The sequence below is a fragment of the Channa argus genome, chromosome 3 (assembly GCF_033026475.1).
Source record: "Channa argus isolate prfri chromosome 3, Channa argus male v1.0, whole genome shotgun sequence".
Classification (NCBI taxonomy): domain Eukaryota; kingdom Metazoa; phylum Chordata; class Actinopteri; order Anabantiformes; family Channidae; genus Channa; species Channa argus.
In genome coordinates, this window is record NC_090199.1 from 27,191,925 (window position 1) to 27,208,171 (window position 16,247).

At 40.4% G+C, this 16,247-nt stretch overlaps 1 protein-coding gene across 7 annotated transcripts in view; it reads left to right on the forward strand.

Moving 5' to 3' along the window:
- The window catches only part of sh3pxd2aa (SH3 and PX domains 2Aa), a 92,892-nt gene that overhangs the window by 32,376 nt on the left and 44,269 nt on the right, over window positions 1-16,247 (forward strand). For all 7 annotated transcript variants that reach the window (XM_067498591.1, XM_067498596.1, XM_067498593.1 and 4 more), the window contains one exon: window positions 14,430-14,455. In XM_067498591.1, the coding sequence (XP_067354692.1) occupies window positions 14,430-14,455 (26 nt within the window). The remainder of the gene's footprint in view (window positions 1-14,429; window positions 14,456-16,247) is intronic.

The window sequence follows — 16,247 nt, forward strand, 5'->3', positions numbered from 1 at the left end:
CTCTCATTTTTTCTTCAGTACTTCTCTCCTCTGTCCTGCCCTGTCCATTCAGTCCCAGAATATAGTTTGGTCCTCGGATTTCTCTTGGAAAAGAGAAAGGAAGCAAAACAGGCAGGATTTAGTGACCTCGCCTGCCAGTGTTTTTCTTTCCCTCTTTTCCACCATCCTCTTTATTCTTTCTACCTACGTTAGGCTCATAAATCGAAAAACACAAATGACACAACGGTTGCAAACACCGCCGCAATCATCCTTTGATCCACAGCTTTCATTTCCTGCTTCTCCATGGAGGTTTCTGTCTTCCGTGTATTTACATCTGTTTCTTCTCCCGCTGCTCATTTGACGTATGTCCCTCATCTCTTTCAACCCTTTTTCTTTTTCTTTTCCCACACTCTCTCTGTTTTACTTGGATACATAAAGAAATGGCAATAATGTCCTTTGCAGGAGTTGTGGGAGATGAAGAAATATCTTGTATACTGTATGTGGAGCATCATAATGTGTGTATACATAGCCTTTACTGCTCATAGTCTGCTAGCTCCCACCTATGATACAAGTCACAGAAGTTATACAGATGTTTAAACAAGACTTGATGTGTTAAGAAGCTCACGGTGCACAGAGGACATTCAAGGATGCAGTCATTAACGTTTTAACTGCTACATGACGTATGGGTTTGCTCACCAATAAAAAAGTAACTGATTACCATTGGACAGTGGGTATTAGACATGGCAGAGACATATCAGAATGAGAAATACTACACACAATAAAAATCTAATTTATGTTTCCAGACTCTCTATGACTGTTGGACTAATATTCTGTTGACAGAAGTTGCCTTAATAAACAACAACAACAACAACAAAAAATCCATCTAGCTCCGGTTTATCTACACTTCTTTTCTAAACACGATATTTTTTTTTAAAAAGAAGTTTTTAGAAATAGTAGGAAGAAAACCTTCAATGTTGGAATAGAGGAATTTGAATATATTCTGAAAAATGTTTTCCGAACATTTTCCATTTGATGCCAGCAACAGTAAAGATAGTACAGTGCATCACTCAGCAAATATATAAATACTTTAAGAGAACCATTTCCTAATGTAAAATTGAAAAGAATTCATGATCTATGATTTATAATATCATTAAAACATTCAGGGTGGATGTAGCTCAGTTGGTACAGCAGTACATGATTCACAGGGTCAGTGGTTGGACTCCTAGTCCTCTTGGCTACATGTCAAGCTTTCACTAGGCAAGACACTGAACCCCAAAGTTGTCCTTAGTGTCTGTTACTTTCTTGTAAGTCACTTTGGATAAAAGTGTCTGCTAAATGACTAACTGTAATTGTAGAATCTGGGGAAATCTCTATGCATGCGACTGGACTGAAAACTGATGGTTTCGGTGTCCACTGAATGGCTGTGATCATCAGACTAGGATGGAGGATTAGAATCTCATCAAATAAAATAAATTAGAGGGGAGTATTGAGAAGCGGGGCCTGGTGGCTCAGTGTAAAGAGCATTTAGTCGGGATGCAGAATGCAGCGGGCTCGAATCTCACACCACCATGCGCAGCCCCACCCCCACCACCAAGGGCAACCCCGGTGATGGTCCCATGACATTTTGATTTAATTATCAATTTTCACTACAACACTTGATATGCTGTTTTTGTACTACTTACAATTAAAAATGGCTTTTGAATGTTTTCTAAATTCTTTCAATCTACTACTGGAAGTAGTGTTTGAACCCAGCAATGTTCTAGCAGGGGAGACCTCGGCCTTAGAAGTGCTGTTCTTTCCTCTGATTCAGATCGAATGGAGCCAGAGCCTGATCTGGTTTCTTGGTAATACGTCATAATTAAGAGGACTTGCCTTGTGTCACGACTAAATTGAATGGGTTTCCCTGCATTCCTTACCCATAATGCATCATCTAAATGAAAATGAATCTGTATGGGGAGTGTGTGAATGAGATTGGTCAGTGATTTAAAGTCATGATTTGAAATTACGTGTTAGGTTACATGTGTGTACTTTAACATAAACACACACACACACACACACACAAACACACCTGAGTGTTGCAGAGGAAAAATGTGACTTGAAACCCTGGAAAGGATAGACTGTGAAAAAATACCATTATGGTTTGTGGGGGTGTCGGGTGTTGCAAGTTTTTGCTGGGAGCTTATCTACAACATCCAAAACAAGTGGTATGTTGTTGACTTTTCAGCCTGCATCTCCTCTCCTTGCTTTTTTGTCTTCATGTGCACTAAATGCAGTACATATGTGTTGCTGATGGATCAAAGCCTAAAACATAGTATTTTGTGTTGGCTGAGATGAGTGTAACAGGTTTAGGTAGTTGCCTTATTATTTGTAGCATGACCAAATGAGCTGAGCAGCAGAGGATGATGATAATCATATATATATATATATTTACTAAACAAATCCTCTTAATATGTAAATATATATGAAAATATTCAGCAATATTTTTTGGTCTGGAGTCACAGCATACAGTCTTAAAAACAGTGCAAACACAATCAATGATCAATGAAAAAGTGACTGTCAGCTAATACTTAATAGCTGACAGTCACTTTTTTAGTGACTGTCAGCTATTAACTAAGCTATTTACTTTTTAGTCACAAATATACTTAACCAATAATATTAACTTAAAAAGCATGTTGTATCTAGTTACTTTCATCATTGTCCTGAATCCCATCGTTTGCATCATGTCATGGCTCTGCCTCCATCAATTTGTTCCAGAGTTTACTTGTTTTACTTTAGGAAGTGTACTTATTGTTGGTCTATTGTGTTCTACTTGTGCAACATACAGTTTGGCTTTTCTCATTGTGTCCGAGAGGTGTTTTTGATTGAGGTGGTGGAACTAATTTGATTTTCGTTCCCATTGTTTGTTGCTATGGATGTCTGACACAACTTGCAAACGATATGTTTGATCACAGTTGATTTGTTGCTAAACCACTTCCAAATGACAGATGAAGCCCTTATTCAGAATTGGCTTTCTCTCAGATTCGTCATGAGCTTGGCCTTTGACCATGTTTGTAGGCACATGCAAGATTGTAGATGTTTTCTAAGAAGCGGTTATCACAATGTTCACTCATTCATTTCGATCCAGTTTGCTCATTGATATATATGCAGGAAAAAAAACCTTCTGGAACAAGTCTTTAAAATTACCTGCATAATCCTTATGCTTTAGGGTTTTTGGGCCCAAAGATCATGCAAACTAACAACTTCCAGTTGTGCCTCTCCACAAAAATACACCCGTCAACCACAACATTAATAATGGGAGTCTTGATAATGCTAAAGAGGACAGTCTGCATAAAACTCAAGTAAAAGTACAAGTATTTGCCTACAAATGTCTCCACTACAAGTACCTCTTCAAATCTTTTATGTATATGTATATTTTAATCAAAGTACAAAAGTAAAAGTACTCCATTAACAAAACAATGCACCAAATAAATCAAATTCTGATATTACAATATAATGATTCTCCATTGGAAATATGTATTTTGGGTCAGTGTGTGCTGATCAGCAAAGAGGTTGGAATAACACCATGGGAAATGTTCATCCTTTCACTCTATGAGGACCAGTGCTGGTGTCGGTTGCATCATCTGTTTGAGCACTTATGTCAACAGTCTCATCAGTGTGAGAACTTCTCAGATGGAATACAGGGTATGAAGACTGTGTTTCAAGTTATATCTGTAGGACAGAAATAAATTTCAATGTTTAACAGAATACACGTGAAATCCACAGTGTACAGTACTTTTACAAAACAATGTGAAAAACTGTACAAATATCATAAATGTCTCAAAAATAATACAATTTATAAAATACATCCAAGTCTGAAAATGTGAGTATGTGAAATCAAACATAACTCACAATCCATTTAAAAGTATTGTCTCATCATGCTGTAGCACTATTTTTCTCTTCACACTGCAGACGTTTTAGCTGCCCGTTAACTTCCTCAAATGTATGACATGGTGCCGAAAAGGTGCTAATAATATTTAAAGTATGTATTTATTTTCTTTCCTAATACTGAATAATGGCCTAGTGTTTTTAATGAGTCCAAAAAAAAATTTCCTCTTAAGTGGTAATGAGAAAACTCTTAAATGACATGATTCGCTCATCCACTGAGCGACAGCAGAGCAGAAACGTGTAGAAAACTTTTAAAAATGTGTTAACAACCGAAGTGTGGCTCAGTATTGTCATGTACTTTTAAAGGAAAAGGTTTTTCGGTAAATCTGTTTCCTGGTAATTCTGGTAATTCTCTTACTTGCATTATTCTTCTTTGTCTAAACTACATTTACAACTTCTACAACTGCACTATATTCTTGACAACCGTCAGCCTGGCTTTCGTTAGCTGCACTCAATGGAAACAACTCTGTCTGATATTTTAATGCTTGGTGATGCAAGGAATTCTTTTGGAATGTCGGGCCCCAGAGCAGCTCTTAATGCCACGAATCACAGTATTCTCATTGACATGGTTTCTGTGTGGTTGTGAGGGTCTGAGACGTCTGCAAAGGTCTTAAATGTTGGAATTGAGAATCCATCTCTTGTTAACTTAGTCTCTTAAATGTTTCATGAGCCCTTACTCAAACACAATTAGTGAATAAAAGAAAAGAGTTCTTCCTGTAAGGATGTTGGCATCATAGTTTTCCATTGTGCGTGTTGTCGGCTTTACACCAAATCAACGCCAACATTCAAACCACTGACAAGCATAGCCGCAGGAAGGGTGGTCCAGCACCCTTTGCTGGCAGACTAGCCCCTCTATTCTGAAAATCAACACTTATAAAATGACTTTGTTTTATAAATATCTTTAAAAAGAAATCAGCATGGTGTATGTTCTCCAGGGACCTGGAGAATATACACATTGTACATTTATCATAGAAGATAGACATATTTCACCATTTTGCATGGCTCCATTTGCTTTAACTGTTCTGATTGCGGGGCTGATGGTTTGAGTTCCAGCTATTCCCTTCTACCATTATCTAATAAGATTTTAGGATAAACAAATCAGCCCCAAGCTCTAGATTTTTGTTAAGGTCGGTTTAGGACCAAACATTTAGACTTCTCAATGCTCAAAGTAAAATTGTGATTTACTTAGGACACAAAAGACAGTTGTGACCCCTAGGCCCCTAGATCCTTATTAAATACCTTTAAAAGCAGATCAGCACCCATTTACTTGTTTGGTCTTGCCTTTTTTTGCACTCTAGCTATTTTACTGTGAAGCAATTTGGTGCTATAAAAATAAACCTTCACTCACTATTGCTTCCTTTTTCATCACTTATCTCCTTCCTTTTCCCATCTTGCACTCATACTTCCCTCTTTACTGTCCAAGACTCATGAACCTTCCATCTTCCCTCCCTGCATCGGCCCCTTTGTTATTTTCCCCCCAGTCATGTGTGTGTTCTATTCCCTGTGAGGTTTAGGAAACAGGCGACAGACTCACTCAACCTTAATGGATAAGCTGCTCACTAGTAGGATCAATAGCACTCACTGGAGACTGCACAGCAGCACATGAGCAGTGTACAGCGCCAGTGTCAATGGGGTTAAACACTTTAGGCATGTTGAAGTAGCGAGGAATGGTCAGCCGAGCGTGTGGCTTATGGGAAGCCTCATCTGTGTGTGTGTGCGTGTGTGTGCGTGTACATGTATGTGCTCTCATGTGTGATTGTTTATTGATCTGTTTCAAACGGTGCGTTTGCGCACTTTATTCAATTCAAATTCAAAATGCTTTCGCTCATAGCCAGAGAGGTTCAGTGGCAGGAGATTTTTTCATGACTAATGTGGTCTTGCCTTCTGTGTGCATCACTGTTGTCCTCCCGTCTCTCTCTTCTTACATGGGCGAACTCATTCAACCCACCCACCAATACGGACGGCATGGAGTCTGACTCACTTGCACTCTCCTCTCCTCCTCGCACAGTTACTCACAGGGTGTTGTCAAGGTGGGGTTAGCTAGCCACAGTAATAGCTTTGGGAGGGCCTCACTGTGTATGAGTGTGATAAATAGGGCAGGTTGAGACAGCTGTAGCTCCCAGGGGGATGCAATGCTTCCCCCTCACTTCCTGGAAAGGAAGGAAGGAACTAGGAATGTGGGAGGGATCCTTAGGGAGGTGAGAACGTCAAAAAATAGGGAAGGGAACGGCGCACAGATCACCCTCCCAATATTTCCGACACACCACAGAAGGCTTAACTAATAGCCAGCCTGTGTCTACTCTCCTACGAAACGTCTAACTAAGATTTGATGACATGCAGTGCAGCACAGGAATCAATCCCATCAATCAAAGCTGAGAAAAGCACACAGACCCTTAACAGAGCCCACTATCATTTACAGTCTCCTCATCTCTGGGTTTGAGTGATGTTGACCCCCATCCGCAGAGCGCAGCATTGCAGCTTTGCGCGCCGTGCGACTCTCAGCTGATGTCACTCTTGTGCAATCAGTTGCTCCCATTTGAAGCCAGACACCCTTAATGTTTAATGCATTGTGAAGGGACTTTAGTAGAAACTCTGTGATACGTTCAAATGTCCTGCAGGATAAAAGCGTGGATTTTTGTCTCCTTCATCAGAGCAGTGTTATGACATTTTATTTGTCAAAACACGACACTTTTATGCACTTTTAAACGCATGGGAACTGAGGAACTCATCTACAGAGCAGCTTCTTTGTTTTATTGTAGCCTCTAGGCCAGTGAGTGGTTTCCAGTCTGTGGGTTTGAGCACTCGGAACGAGTCACAAGATGAATTTAGGCATCACAAGATAATTTTAAATTGTGCTCTTTTTTTTTTTTTTTTAGATGCTTTTCAACTATTATTGTCCTACTTTTGAAATACTGTTTAGTTTTCGCTGCATGTCTTTTGTATTTACTCAAATGAAACAGTATGTCAAGGGAAATCACACTTTCTATGTTACTTTCTTCCACTGCAACTCATTAAGAGTTGTTTAAGAGTTGTGTCCTTGTCTACATGCTTCTCCTAGACATAGTTAAGCTTGTTTTAACACCAGCATGAGAGACAAGAACAGCCAGTTTCTCACACTTCTGAAATGTACTGTAGCTCCCAGGAACTGTCTTCCTGTCTTGCATTGATCCTGTTGTAAGCTAATAAAATGTTCCAGATTTTTCTTCACATTTTTTCACTGAAAGATCTCAGTGGTTCAAAACGCAATAAGATCCAAAACCAAACTTTGAAAATTTGAGCTTCACACCCTCTGTCTTAGTTAAAATAAAATGTGTCACAGGCAGATGTAGAATTAGTATTTTACTTAAATATGTCCCTGGTTATCAGAAAAGTTAGACAGCTCACACTGTGTTGTATTGAAATGGTTTGCTCATTGAATTTGAGTCTGACTAAGCCATTAATTAGGATGTTTAATGACAAGCTAAAGCTCCAGACAGCAGAACAAACTACCATTTGGCCTAAATCTATCAGGTAACTGAACAGCACAAAGCAAACCAGGAAACTATATAAAGACCTAAACACACCCACTACAATCATTTTCGTTGGAGTTGATCTGCTGTCAGACTGGACCGATCAGAGTAGAACTGTCGTTAACTGTCTGATTTTTCCAAATTGGGCACAAAGCCCTGTGAAATCATGAAAGCAATGAAATAAATAAATAATACTTGAATCAAAATGTACATACATCTGAATTCATTCCTTCATTTACGTATTTATTTATTTCTCAGGAGACACACAAGTGTTGTGAGCTCTGTCTCTCACAATGGAACCCCTGTAAACTTTTTTTATAGTCAAAATAAACAGAAAATTGTGGATTGAATAAGACTAGTTATGCAAACTTAGAGCACATAGGAAAATCAAACTAAAATATGCAGTGTATTGCATCCTTTGCAACAATCACAATGATCAATGGTATAAATTGAATAACACTTTTATGGCTGTTGTTGCTTCACTCCATCATGTTTTAAATTATCAAGTGACTATTTATACAAATACCTATGTAACAGGTTCTGCATCTGCATCATACTTCTTGCAGAAATAGTAAAAATCTAAACTTGGTTCCCAACTACATTATCTCAAATTCCCTCCAGTGACTCTCCACATGGTGGCGTACTTCACAGTACAAACAAAATGCCAGTGGAATTTTCTTTACCATCAGCTGTTGGATCCAGTTCTGCCATGGGTCCCATCATGTCCCTGGGGCTTCCATTCCTCAAAAAATGTGTCCACTGTCTGGTCATATACTCGTGTACATCTGTCTCTTTTTCTGCCTTTCTTTTTGTTTTTCTGTTCGTGTTGGCTCCTTGCGATTCCCAGATGAGATCTATTTCCACATGTTGGAATTTCTCACCACTCCGAAGCTTCCTAAACATGCCCCCTCCCTATCCCTTTTTGTCTTTGGTGATTTTTTTTTTTCCCCACATCTTGCATTTTTAGTGAAGCGATTTGCTTGGGACATGGACTGTTATTTGTTTTATCTGCCTGGGCCTGTGGTAGGCCATCAGCCTAAATAGCATTATCTGTCCTCTGCACACAATAACATTGACAAATTTCTCTATTAATATGTGCATACTACATTTCAGCAATGATGAAAATATTCGCTACTGCTCCCCCCCGTAGACTAGTATCGTGGCAGTCATGGGTAATGTTGTTATCATTCATCATGCCCCCTCACAACCCTACCCATGAATAACAATTGGGATCGACCTTGGCTTGTGCCTGGAGGGAAGAGATGCTGCAAGATTATCAGATTATTTGTGCGATAAGTCATGAACTCATGTGATTGGTCAGTTTTTGGGCTCTCAACGGGGGGCTGCTTAAGTGGCAGGGTTACCCTTGGTAATGGGGTGATGGCAGATTTGTGTGTTTGGGCTAATTAGAAATAAGTGGGTGATGATGTGTTTGTGAAGGTGAAGTATTGGGGCGTACGTGCGCTTAGTTCTGTCACTGATAACAACAAACGGCCATGATTTAATGTTTAAAAACACTTTTCAAGTTTTCAAGTGTATCACTATATAAATATGTCCGGTCGAAATGCTGTTTTACAATTGGTGCACTTCTCAGCACTCTAATACAAAAGCAGCAAGTTAAATGATTTAGGTTGAAGGTCAAATGTGATTTCAAATTGAAAAAGTAGTTAGTTGATGAAAGAATAAAAGATACATGCAGCAGGAAAGAAAGTGATTGTAGTTGTGGTCTTCGTAAGCATAGACATCTAAAACAAAGGTCTTTATTTAGTTCCTTAGCAGCCATTTCTGTGACATATCTAAAATTGACATGTGTCTGTGTGTGTACAAATAGTGTGTCTGCACGTGTGTTTGCAGCAGAATGTTGAGGTTAGTTGATTCCTCGAACCCCATCTGGAGCATTAATGCCCTGGCCTTTAGCCTTGTCATGGTGACTAAAAGAGAGGGGACAACTTAAGGTAATCTGGGGCTGCCGAGGGGCTTAGAGGTCATAGGCTTGTGGTTGGGAAGTTGAGTGCTCTAGATTCCGTGATGCTTAGAAATGAACCATGGTGTGGGGTGCAAGGATGATTCAAGACTGTGAGACAGGCCTAGGTGAAAGATTTCTGCAAGTGTTTAGTAACTGGTCTTGCAGCTTGGCTTATAATTGGCCTAACAAATTTGATTAGGAAGTGTAATAATTTTTATGCCGCCATGTTCTTAACAATTTAGGATTTCTTAGGGATTTCTTCAAATCCAATTGCCATGATGTGCCCCCAAACGCAAAGCAAGTAAAATATCCAGCCTAACATCCTCTAACAGCTGTAGTAAATATGAAAGAAACACGAGTGGTAACTGAACAAGTGTCAAAGTGTCCTTGAGCAAGACACTGAACCCCAGCTTAGTTGCTCCCGGTGAGTGTTGGCCAGCTGCATAGCACCTCCCCCGTCGGTGTGTGAGTGTGTGTGTGTGATTGTGAGTGTGAATGGGTGAATAAGAAGCAGTGTAAAGCGCTTTGAGTGCCAATAGGTAGAAAAGTGCTATGTAAGTGCAGAACATTTACCATTTAAGTGACAGACAGTTTTTTGTTTCCTTTTTCCGACTTTCTTGTTACTTTAGTATTTTACCCAAACCACAAGCCTTTTCTTAAACTTAACCAAGTTGTGTTGTTCCTAAACCTAAGCAGTAGCTGTAGTTTTGGGTTGATTATTGTCCCTTGAGCAATAAAGCATCCAGGACATAATACCAACCTACTAATCCTACTGACAGGCACAGTGGTGTGAGGATGCATTAGCCCTTATGGTGCTAATGAGAAGAGAACACTGAGTGGTAGTGTGTTAACATCCCAACTGGGTGGCAAAATTGAGTTTCCTAAGCAATTTTAGTAGGGAGCAAGTTATACGTGACACCACTTATTTTTACCTGTGTGAATGGAAACTATACAGTAGAATATTAAATTGGGGATATAGATTTTCTTTTAAGGACTTGGCAGCTAACAGCCCCATTTTAGTAACTAATAGAAGCCCACATAATTCTACATCGGCAATATTATGTGTCGTAGATACCAGTTGAGGAATACGTGATGTTGGACTGAATGTATAATTTACTCATTTTCATTGATGTGAGTTTGATGAACTCATTCATGATCAACCTGTTTAAAATACCTTGAATATCAATCGAGGAGTCAGGTGACTGCTGTGTTGACCTGCGTCACCCTCACACATCTGTTTGAGCTTGACAATCGCTGTTGAGAGCGTGGAGCTCTGGAACTGATAGGACATGCAGTGAATACACTGGGATAAATGTTAGTGTATAATGGAAAGTGTGACAAAATGTGTGTATGTTGTTTTGTATGCAATTGTCCTCCAATGTGTTGAGGTTTTTTTCATTGAGGGCAGATTTAAACATGTAATAACAAATAAACGCCATTTGGTCACTTAGCACATTCTTCAGACTGTCTAAAACATTCATGCCTTCAAAATAGCATTTGGTTTTTAATGACATGTTTTTGCATAAATAGACAACATGTGTCCTTGCAGTAATCTGCCAACACAAATAGTTTGTTTTACTTAATATCTGAAACACAAGAAAACGCCGTGTGTTTTTTCACACATGTATAAGAATTAGTTGCATTAGTCTAGATACTAAGAAACATGCCCAGTCTGCCTTAAAATCTTGCATAGCCATAGAAGAAAAAAACAGTTTTTCCCACTACAGTATATGTTCTGCATGTCACCTTTCACCCCTTGTTTCCGTTTTTCCCTACCTATTGAAGATTTAGGGGAAAAAACGCTGGCAGTCAGTCACCCCTCGAGGGAAGAGTTCGATTTCAGCCTCAGGGACTCGGGTCACTGGATTGAGTCTGTTTCTATTCTCCTTCATCCTCCCACTTTCTCTCTGTGTTTGTCCCAATCTGCCCCCCCCCCCCCCCCCCCCCCCTTGTGCCTTATGCTTTACAGATGCCTCTAAAACTGTACTTCTAAAAACAGCCAAATACACCCAGCTGCACTCTTCACTGGCAGGTCATCATGCCATGTACAAAAATAAGGACTTGACAAAATAGGGAACGACAACTAACCTTTACTTTCACTGGCTTTTTGTGACTATGCACTGGAGATTAAGCCCTTCAATTGAATGCCCCCGTGATTTGTGTAGACAGATACAGTTGGACCGGAAACTGCTTATGCCTCTGCCTTTCTCCTGATTGGAACTTGTTTATAGAGCTTCGAGGTCGTGTTTGCCTTTCAAACCAGGCACAGCATGAATAGCTTAACAGACACCCTTGGAGTTGACTGCAGCAAAGCACATTTCATGCTGCTGCTGTTTTCCACCAAACAAATCTCATTTATTGGCCTCCGTCCTGACCTCCTTGGTATGTTACAAACAGCAATTTCCAGGTCCCACACTTACACTTATTGTATTGTTACACCGTGGAGATCATTTGCCGTTGGCTTGTTCAATTAACCCAACAGGCATCCAGCAAACATAGAAAACGATGTTTGTAGGTTGGCTGATGGAACGGCAATTTGTTTATACCCCGGGTCACTTGTATATACACTCTGAGCAGGTTATTCCGTACATTTGTACCATTATACCCCATTTGTACAGACGAAGCAAATACACAGTAAATGATGAAAATGGATTAAAATGTTAAAATGTTTCCATCACTGTCTATTCATTCATGCCTATTTATTAATAAACCAGGAAGTCCTGCAGGACTGCTGCACTAGGTAATTCAAGTCCAGTTCGTGTGATTAGTGTGAGCCCTGTGTTCTGTGCTCAGACACGGCCCAGCATGCCGTGCCCTGGCACCCACACTTACAGTTACATCAGTAACTAGTTACAGCATTGAAATTCCATGCTTGGGAATGTTTTGTAGCCACACTAGCTGCGTACCACTATGGGAGAGCACTTCTCTTCAAAGTGCATCTACATGTTGGTGACGTCAGCAAATATGGGCACGGATCGCTATAGTGCAATGTGAACACAGGCCAGAAGGAAAGATTGGATAAAATTAAATCCAGTGCTTAATCTTACACCCTAGGCCACCTGATTTGAACTAGCAATGAGGTAAGAATGGACACGAGTAGACTGCAGGGCAAATGTAAATGTGAAAGCAATGCTTATCACTCCCTGGAAATATTGGAAGTATACAGAATTTCCCTTTCACTTGGACACAGGATATTAGCATCTTTAATGCTACTGCAGCAAACCTAGAGCCAGACAGGGCATAGTTTCCACTAAGACATATTCAGAAACTCTGCTATACTGTACAACACATAGCTGACTGAAATATTATTCATTCCACAGGCATTAGAGGTCATGTGGCTATAGATGGATGGGATGAGATAAGGGGTCAAGTTCTGTTCTCTCTCTCTCTCTCTCTCTCTCTGTGTCCCACTTTGGTGACAATGAAGCATATTCTGGTTGCTAGCACACACTGATCTTGGTGGAGAGGTCAGTATAAAGGATTTATTCTTCTACTGTGGCCAGTCACAAAGAAGTGACAGATACATCAGATCACAGGGCAATGGATGAAGGGATAGAGAGAGAAAGAGAAAGAGAAAAGAAGAGAGCTAGGACAAGCGGAGTGTCACTTCCTGCTCATGCATGTGTGCTTGTCTGTGCTTTTAGTACCTTGTGCGTATTCACCTGTCTCTTTATTAGCTTGAGTGTGGTCGAAGTGAGAGCAAGAGGAGGTTTTCATTAACCTCATTGCAGTGAGAGGGCACTATCTTGACCACTGCCTATTCTGCCCTAAGCACTTTCTGTATTCCAGGCACTGCAGTATAAACTTCCAGGCCTCTTTGTTGTGGATTATACCTGAAAAGATGAGACTTAGCTTCTTATTGAATGGGGCTGTTTCACAGAGGCCAGTGGGGTCATGCGTACCAGTCAAGGACACGCTTGTAGCTTTGGTTGGTGATCCTGAATCCTGAAACAACAATCACTTACACCCACCGCCCTGCTTGTGGGCTCCCATTTACTGACTTGATCATATGTGCCTTCAAACACTTACTCACCTCACACAAACTGATCCTGAAGTGCACCCACAGCCATCATCTGCAATCTGGTTACTCTTCTAGAAAATGAGAGGCAATCAGTCATCAAGAAACCACTTCGCATTCTGGTCCCAGATATCTTATTAATGTCTGGGGGTTGATATTGCTGCCTACTGTATGTGGTGGTTATTTTTGAATGTAAGAGGGTAACGTCACATGTGGGGAGAACGTTCTAGTGGCAAGCAGCTATTCACTACACCACTGTGCCTTAGTTTTAGTATCCTGCCTGTCTGATTTTCAAGCCTACTGCAGCAGAATGACGTGGCCAAATTTCCGGTTAAATGTGAGTTTTGATTTGTCTCTGGGAAAACTTGGAAAGGACAAAACGATTAGGCTTGGTGATCGAGACAAAGAACAGGGAGAGAGAGGAAGAAAAGATGGACAGATTGTCAGCTCTATAAATAGCTCCGTCTGTCTTCACCTGATTTCTTCCATTGTCTATCTTTTTTAACCCGACTGCCACGCTGCAGAGTCCGAAGATTGCAATTGACAGATTCGGAAGCTGACACACTCAGCACAACAAACCACACACACACAACCCTGTCGTCCCCCATCTGTATCTTAGCCTTCTGCCATAATCCCATTAGAATTCATTAGGCAAGGAGTCTCAAACGATCCACCTCTTTTCAAATGTGGGGAGAGGTCGTCTTCCTTCCTGATAGGGCTAAGAGGGGAGGAAGGGAGGTAGAAGGAGTATAGGAAGAGGATGGTGGTGCCGCTTTAGAGTCACATGACTAATTTGTTTCTGTTGTGGGGAGTATGGGCAGCTGGTCAAAGTCATTCCTCCCTCTCTCCCCATCCTTCACTCGCTGCCTTTCCTTCTCTCACACACACACACACATTTGTTATTGGGCTAAAGCTGCTTGAATGAAGTTGCTGATTTTTGCCACATTAAGACCATGCGCAGTGACCACATGCTTTGTTGTTGACCGAGTGGCTTGTCACTAACCATGTCCCTCTTGTGTTGCTTCTCCCTCAGGGACTATGGCTCCAAGCGCAAGTCGGGTAAGTCACCTGTTTTCCTTCACCATCCTGCTCTACTCTAAGATCCTTTTTCTTGTTGCTTTAAATAATTAAACTCATAATGATTCAAAAAGGGGTCATTATGCTGCATGACATTTGATTCCTGAATACTCTATTGTGCCTTGTCAGCTATCTATGAGATGTTGTGTGTATCCCGTAAATCAGTAAATCCCGCTGTGGGACACTGCTTTACCATTGCTTCTGTCTTGCGGTGGGTTAAAAAGGCCATCTGTCCTTCTCTTTCTGGTTGTACTTTTGCCTTGTGGTTCAGGGTGGGGTTTCAGAATTATCTGACAGTTGCTTGGGATGTCAAAGTCCTCGCTTCTGTTCGTCGGGATGAGGAATACAGTAGCATAATACTCTGTGGTGGCAGCCTGGAGATTTATAATAATTCTTATCCTCCGAGTCTTCAGCTTATATTCTGGATGTAGCTATTTGTATAGTACGTAGTTTTCTTTATTATTCAATAAAGAAGAAGAATTATATTCCTTTTATAGGAATCTTACCAACCAAGAACATGTTTCATGGACATCTATTTGCAGGCTTTTTAAGACATTTCAAATCTTAAAATCTTTTCTTGTTAATACTGTATGTAACTGCTGTCCCTGCAATTTGTTGGACAATCTGCACTATCCTTAACCAAGATTGGCACAAGGGGAAAGAAAATTTGGTGCACAATTCATGAATCAGACAGACCAGATAAAGGGCAGTTCACTCAGGAACAAAGGACTTATGACAAGACCTTCAAAATACGTTCTTCACTTACACGGGCAATTTTATTCTATTCTAGATGCCTAAAATAGGTCCTGCAAAGATGTTTACATATATTGACTCCAGAAATTATTCCCAGCGTTTAACTTATTCCACATTTTGTTATGTTATAGTTATTAACATTATTGTCATTATTCCTCAATGTTCTACAAATGAGAATGTGAAAGAAGTTTTTTTAAATCTTTGAAAACTAATTAAAAATAAAAAATGTACAAAAGTATTCATGGCCTTTTGACATCCGAAACTGGAAGAAGTTTGGAACCACAGGACTCTTCCTAGAGTGGGCTGGCCACTCCTCAGTAAAAGGCACATGGCAGCCCACCTGAAAGACTCTAAGGGCATGAGAAACACAATTCTTTGGTCTGATAAAACAAAGATTAAGCTCTTTGGCTTGAATGCCAAGTGTCATGTCTGGAGGAAACCAGGCACCGCTCACCACCTGGCCAATACCATCCCTACAGTAAAGCTTGGTGGTGGCAGCATCGTGCTGTGGGGATGTTTTTCAGAGGCAGGAACTGGGAGACTAGTCAGGATCAAGAGAAAGATGAATGCAGCAATGTACAGAGACATTCTAGATGAAAACCTGTTTCAGAGCTCTCTGGACCTCAGACTGGTATCTTTCAACAGAACAATGACCCTAAGCACACAGCCAAGATAGCAAAAGAGTTGCTACGGGACAACTCTGTCAATGTCCTTGAGTGGCCCAGCCACAGCCCAGACTTGAACATGATTGAACATCTCTGAAGAGATCTGAAAATGGCTTTGCACCGGCACTCCCCATTGGACCTGATGGAGCTTGGGGACACTGCAAAGAAGAATGTGAGAAACTGCCCCAAAATTGTTGTGCCAAGTTTTATAACATCATACTCAAAAAGACTTGAGGCTGTAATTGGTGCTAAAGGTGATATAACAAAGTATCAAGCAAAGGCAGTGAATACTTATGTACATGTGAATTTTTTCCTTTTTTATAAATTTGCAAAGATTTCAGATTAACTTCTTTCAA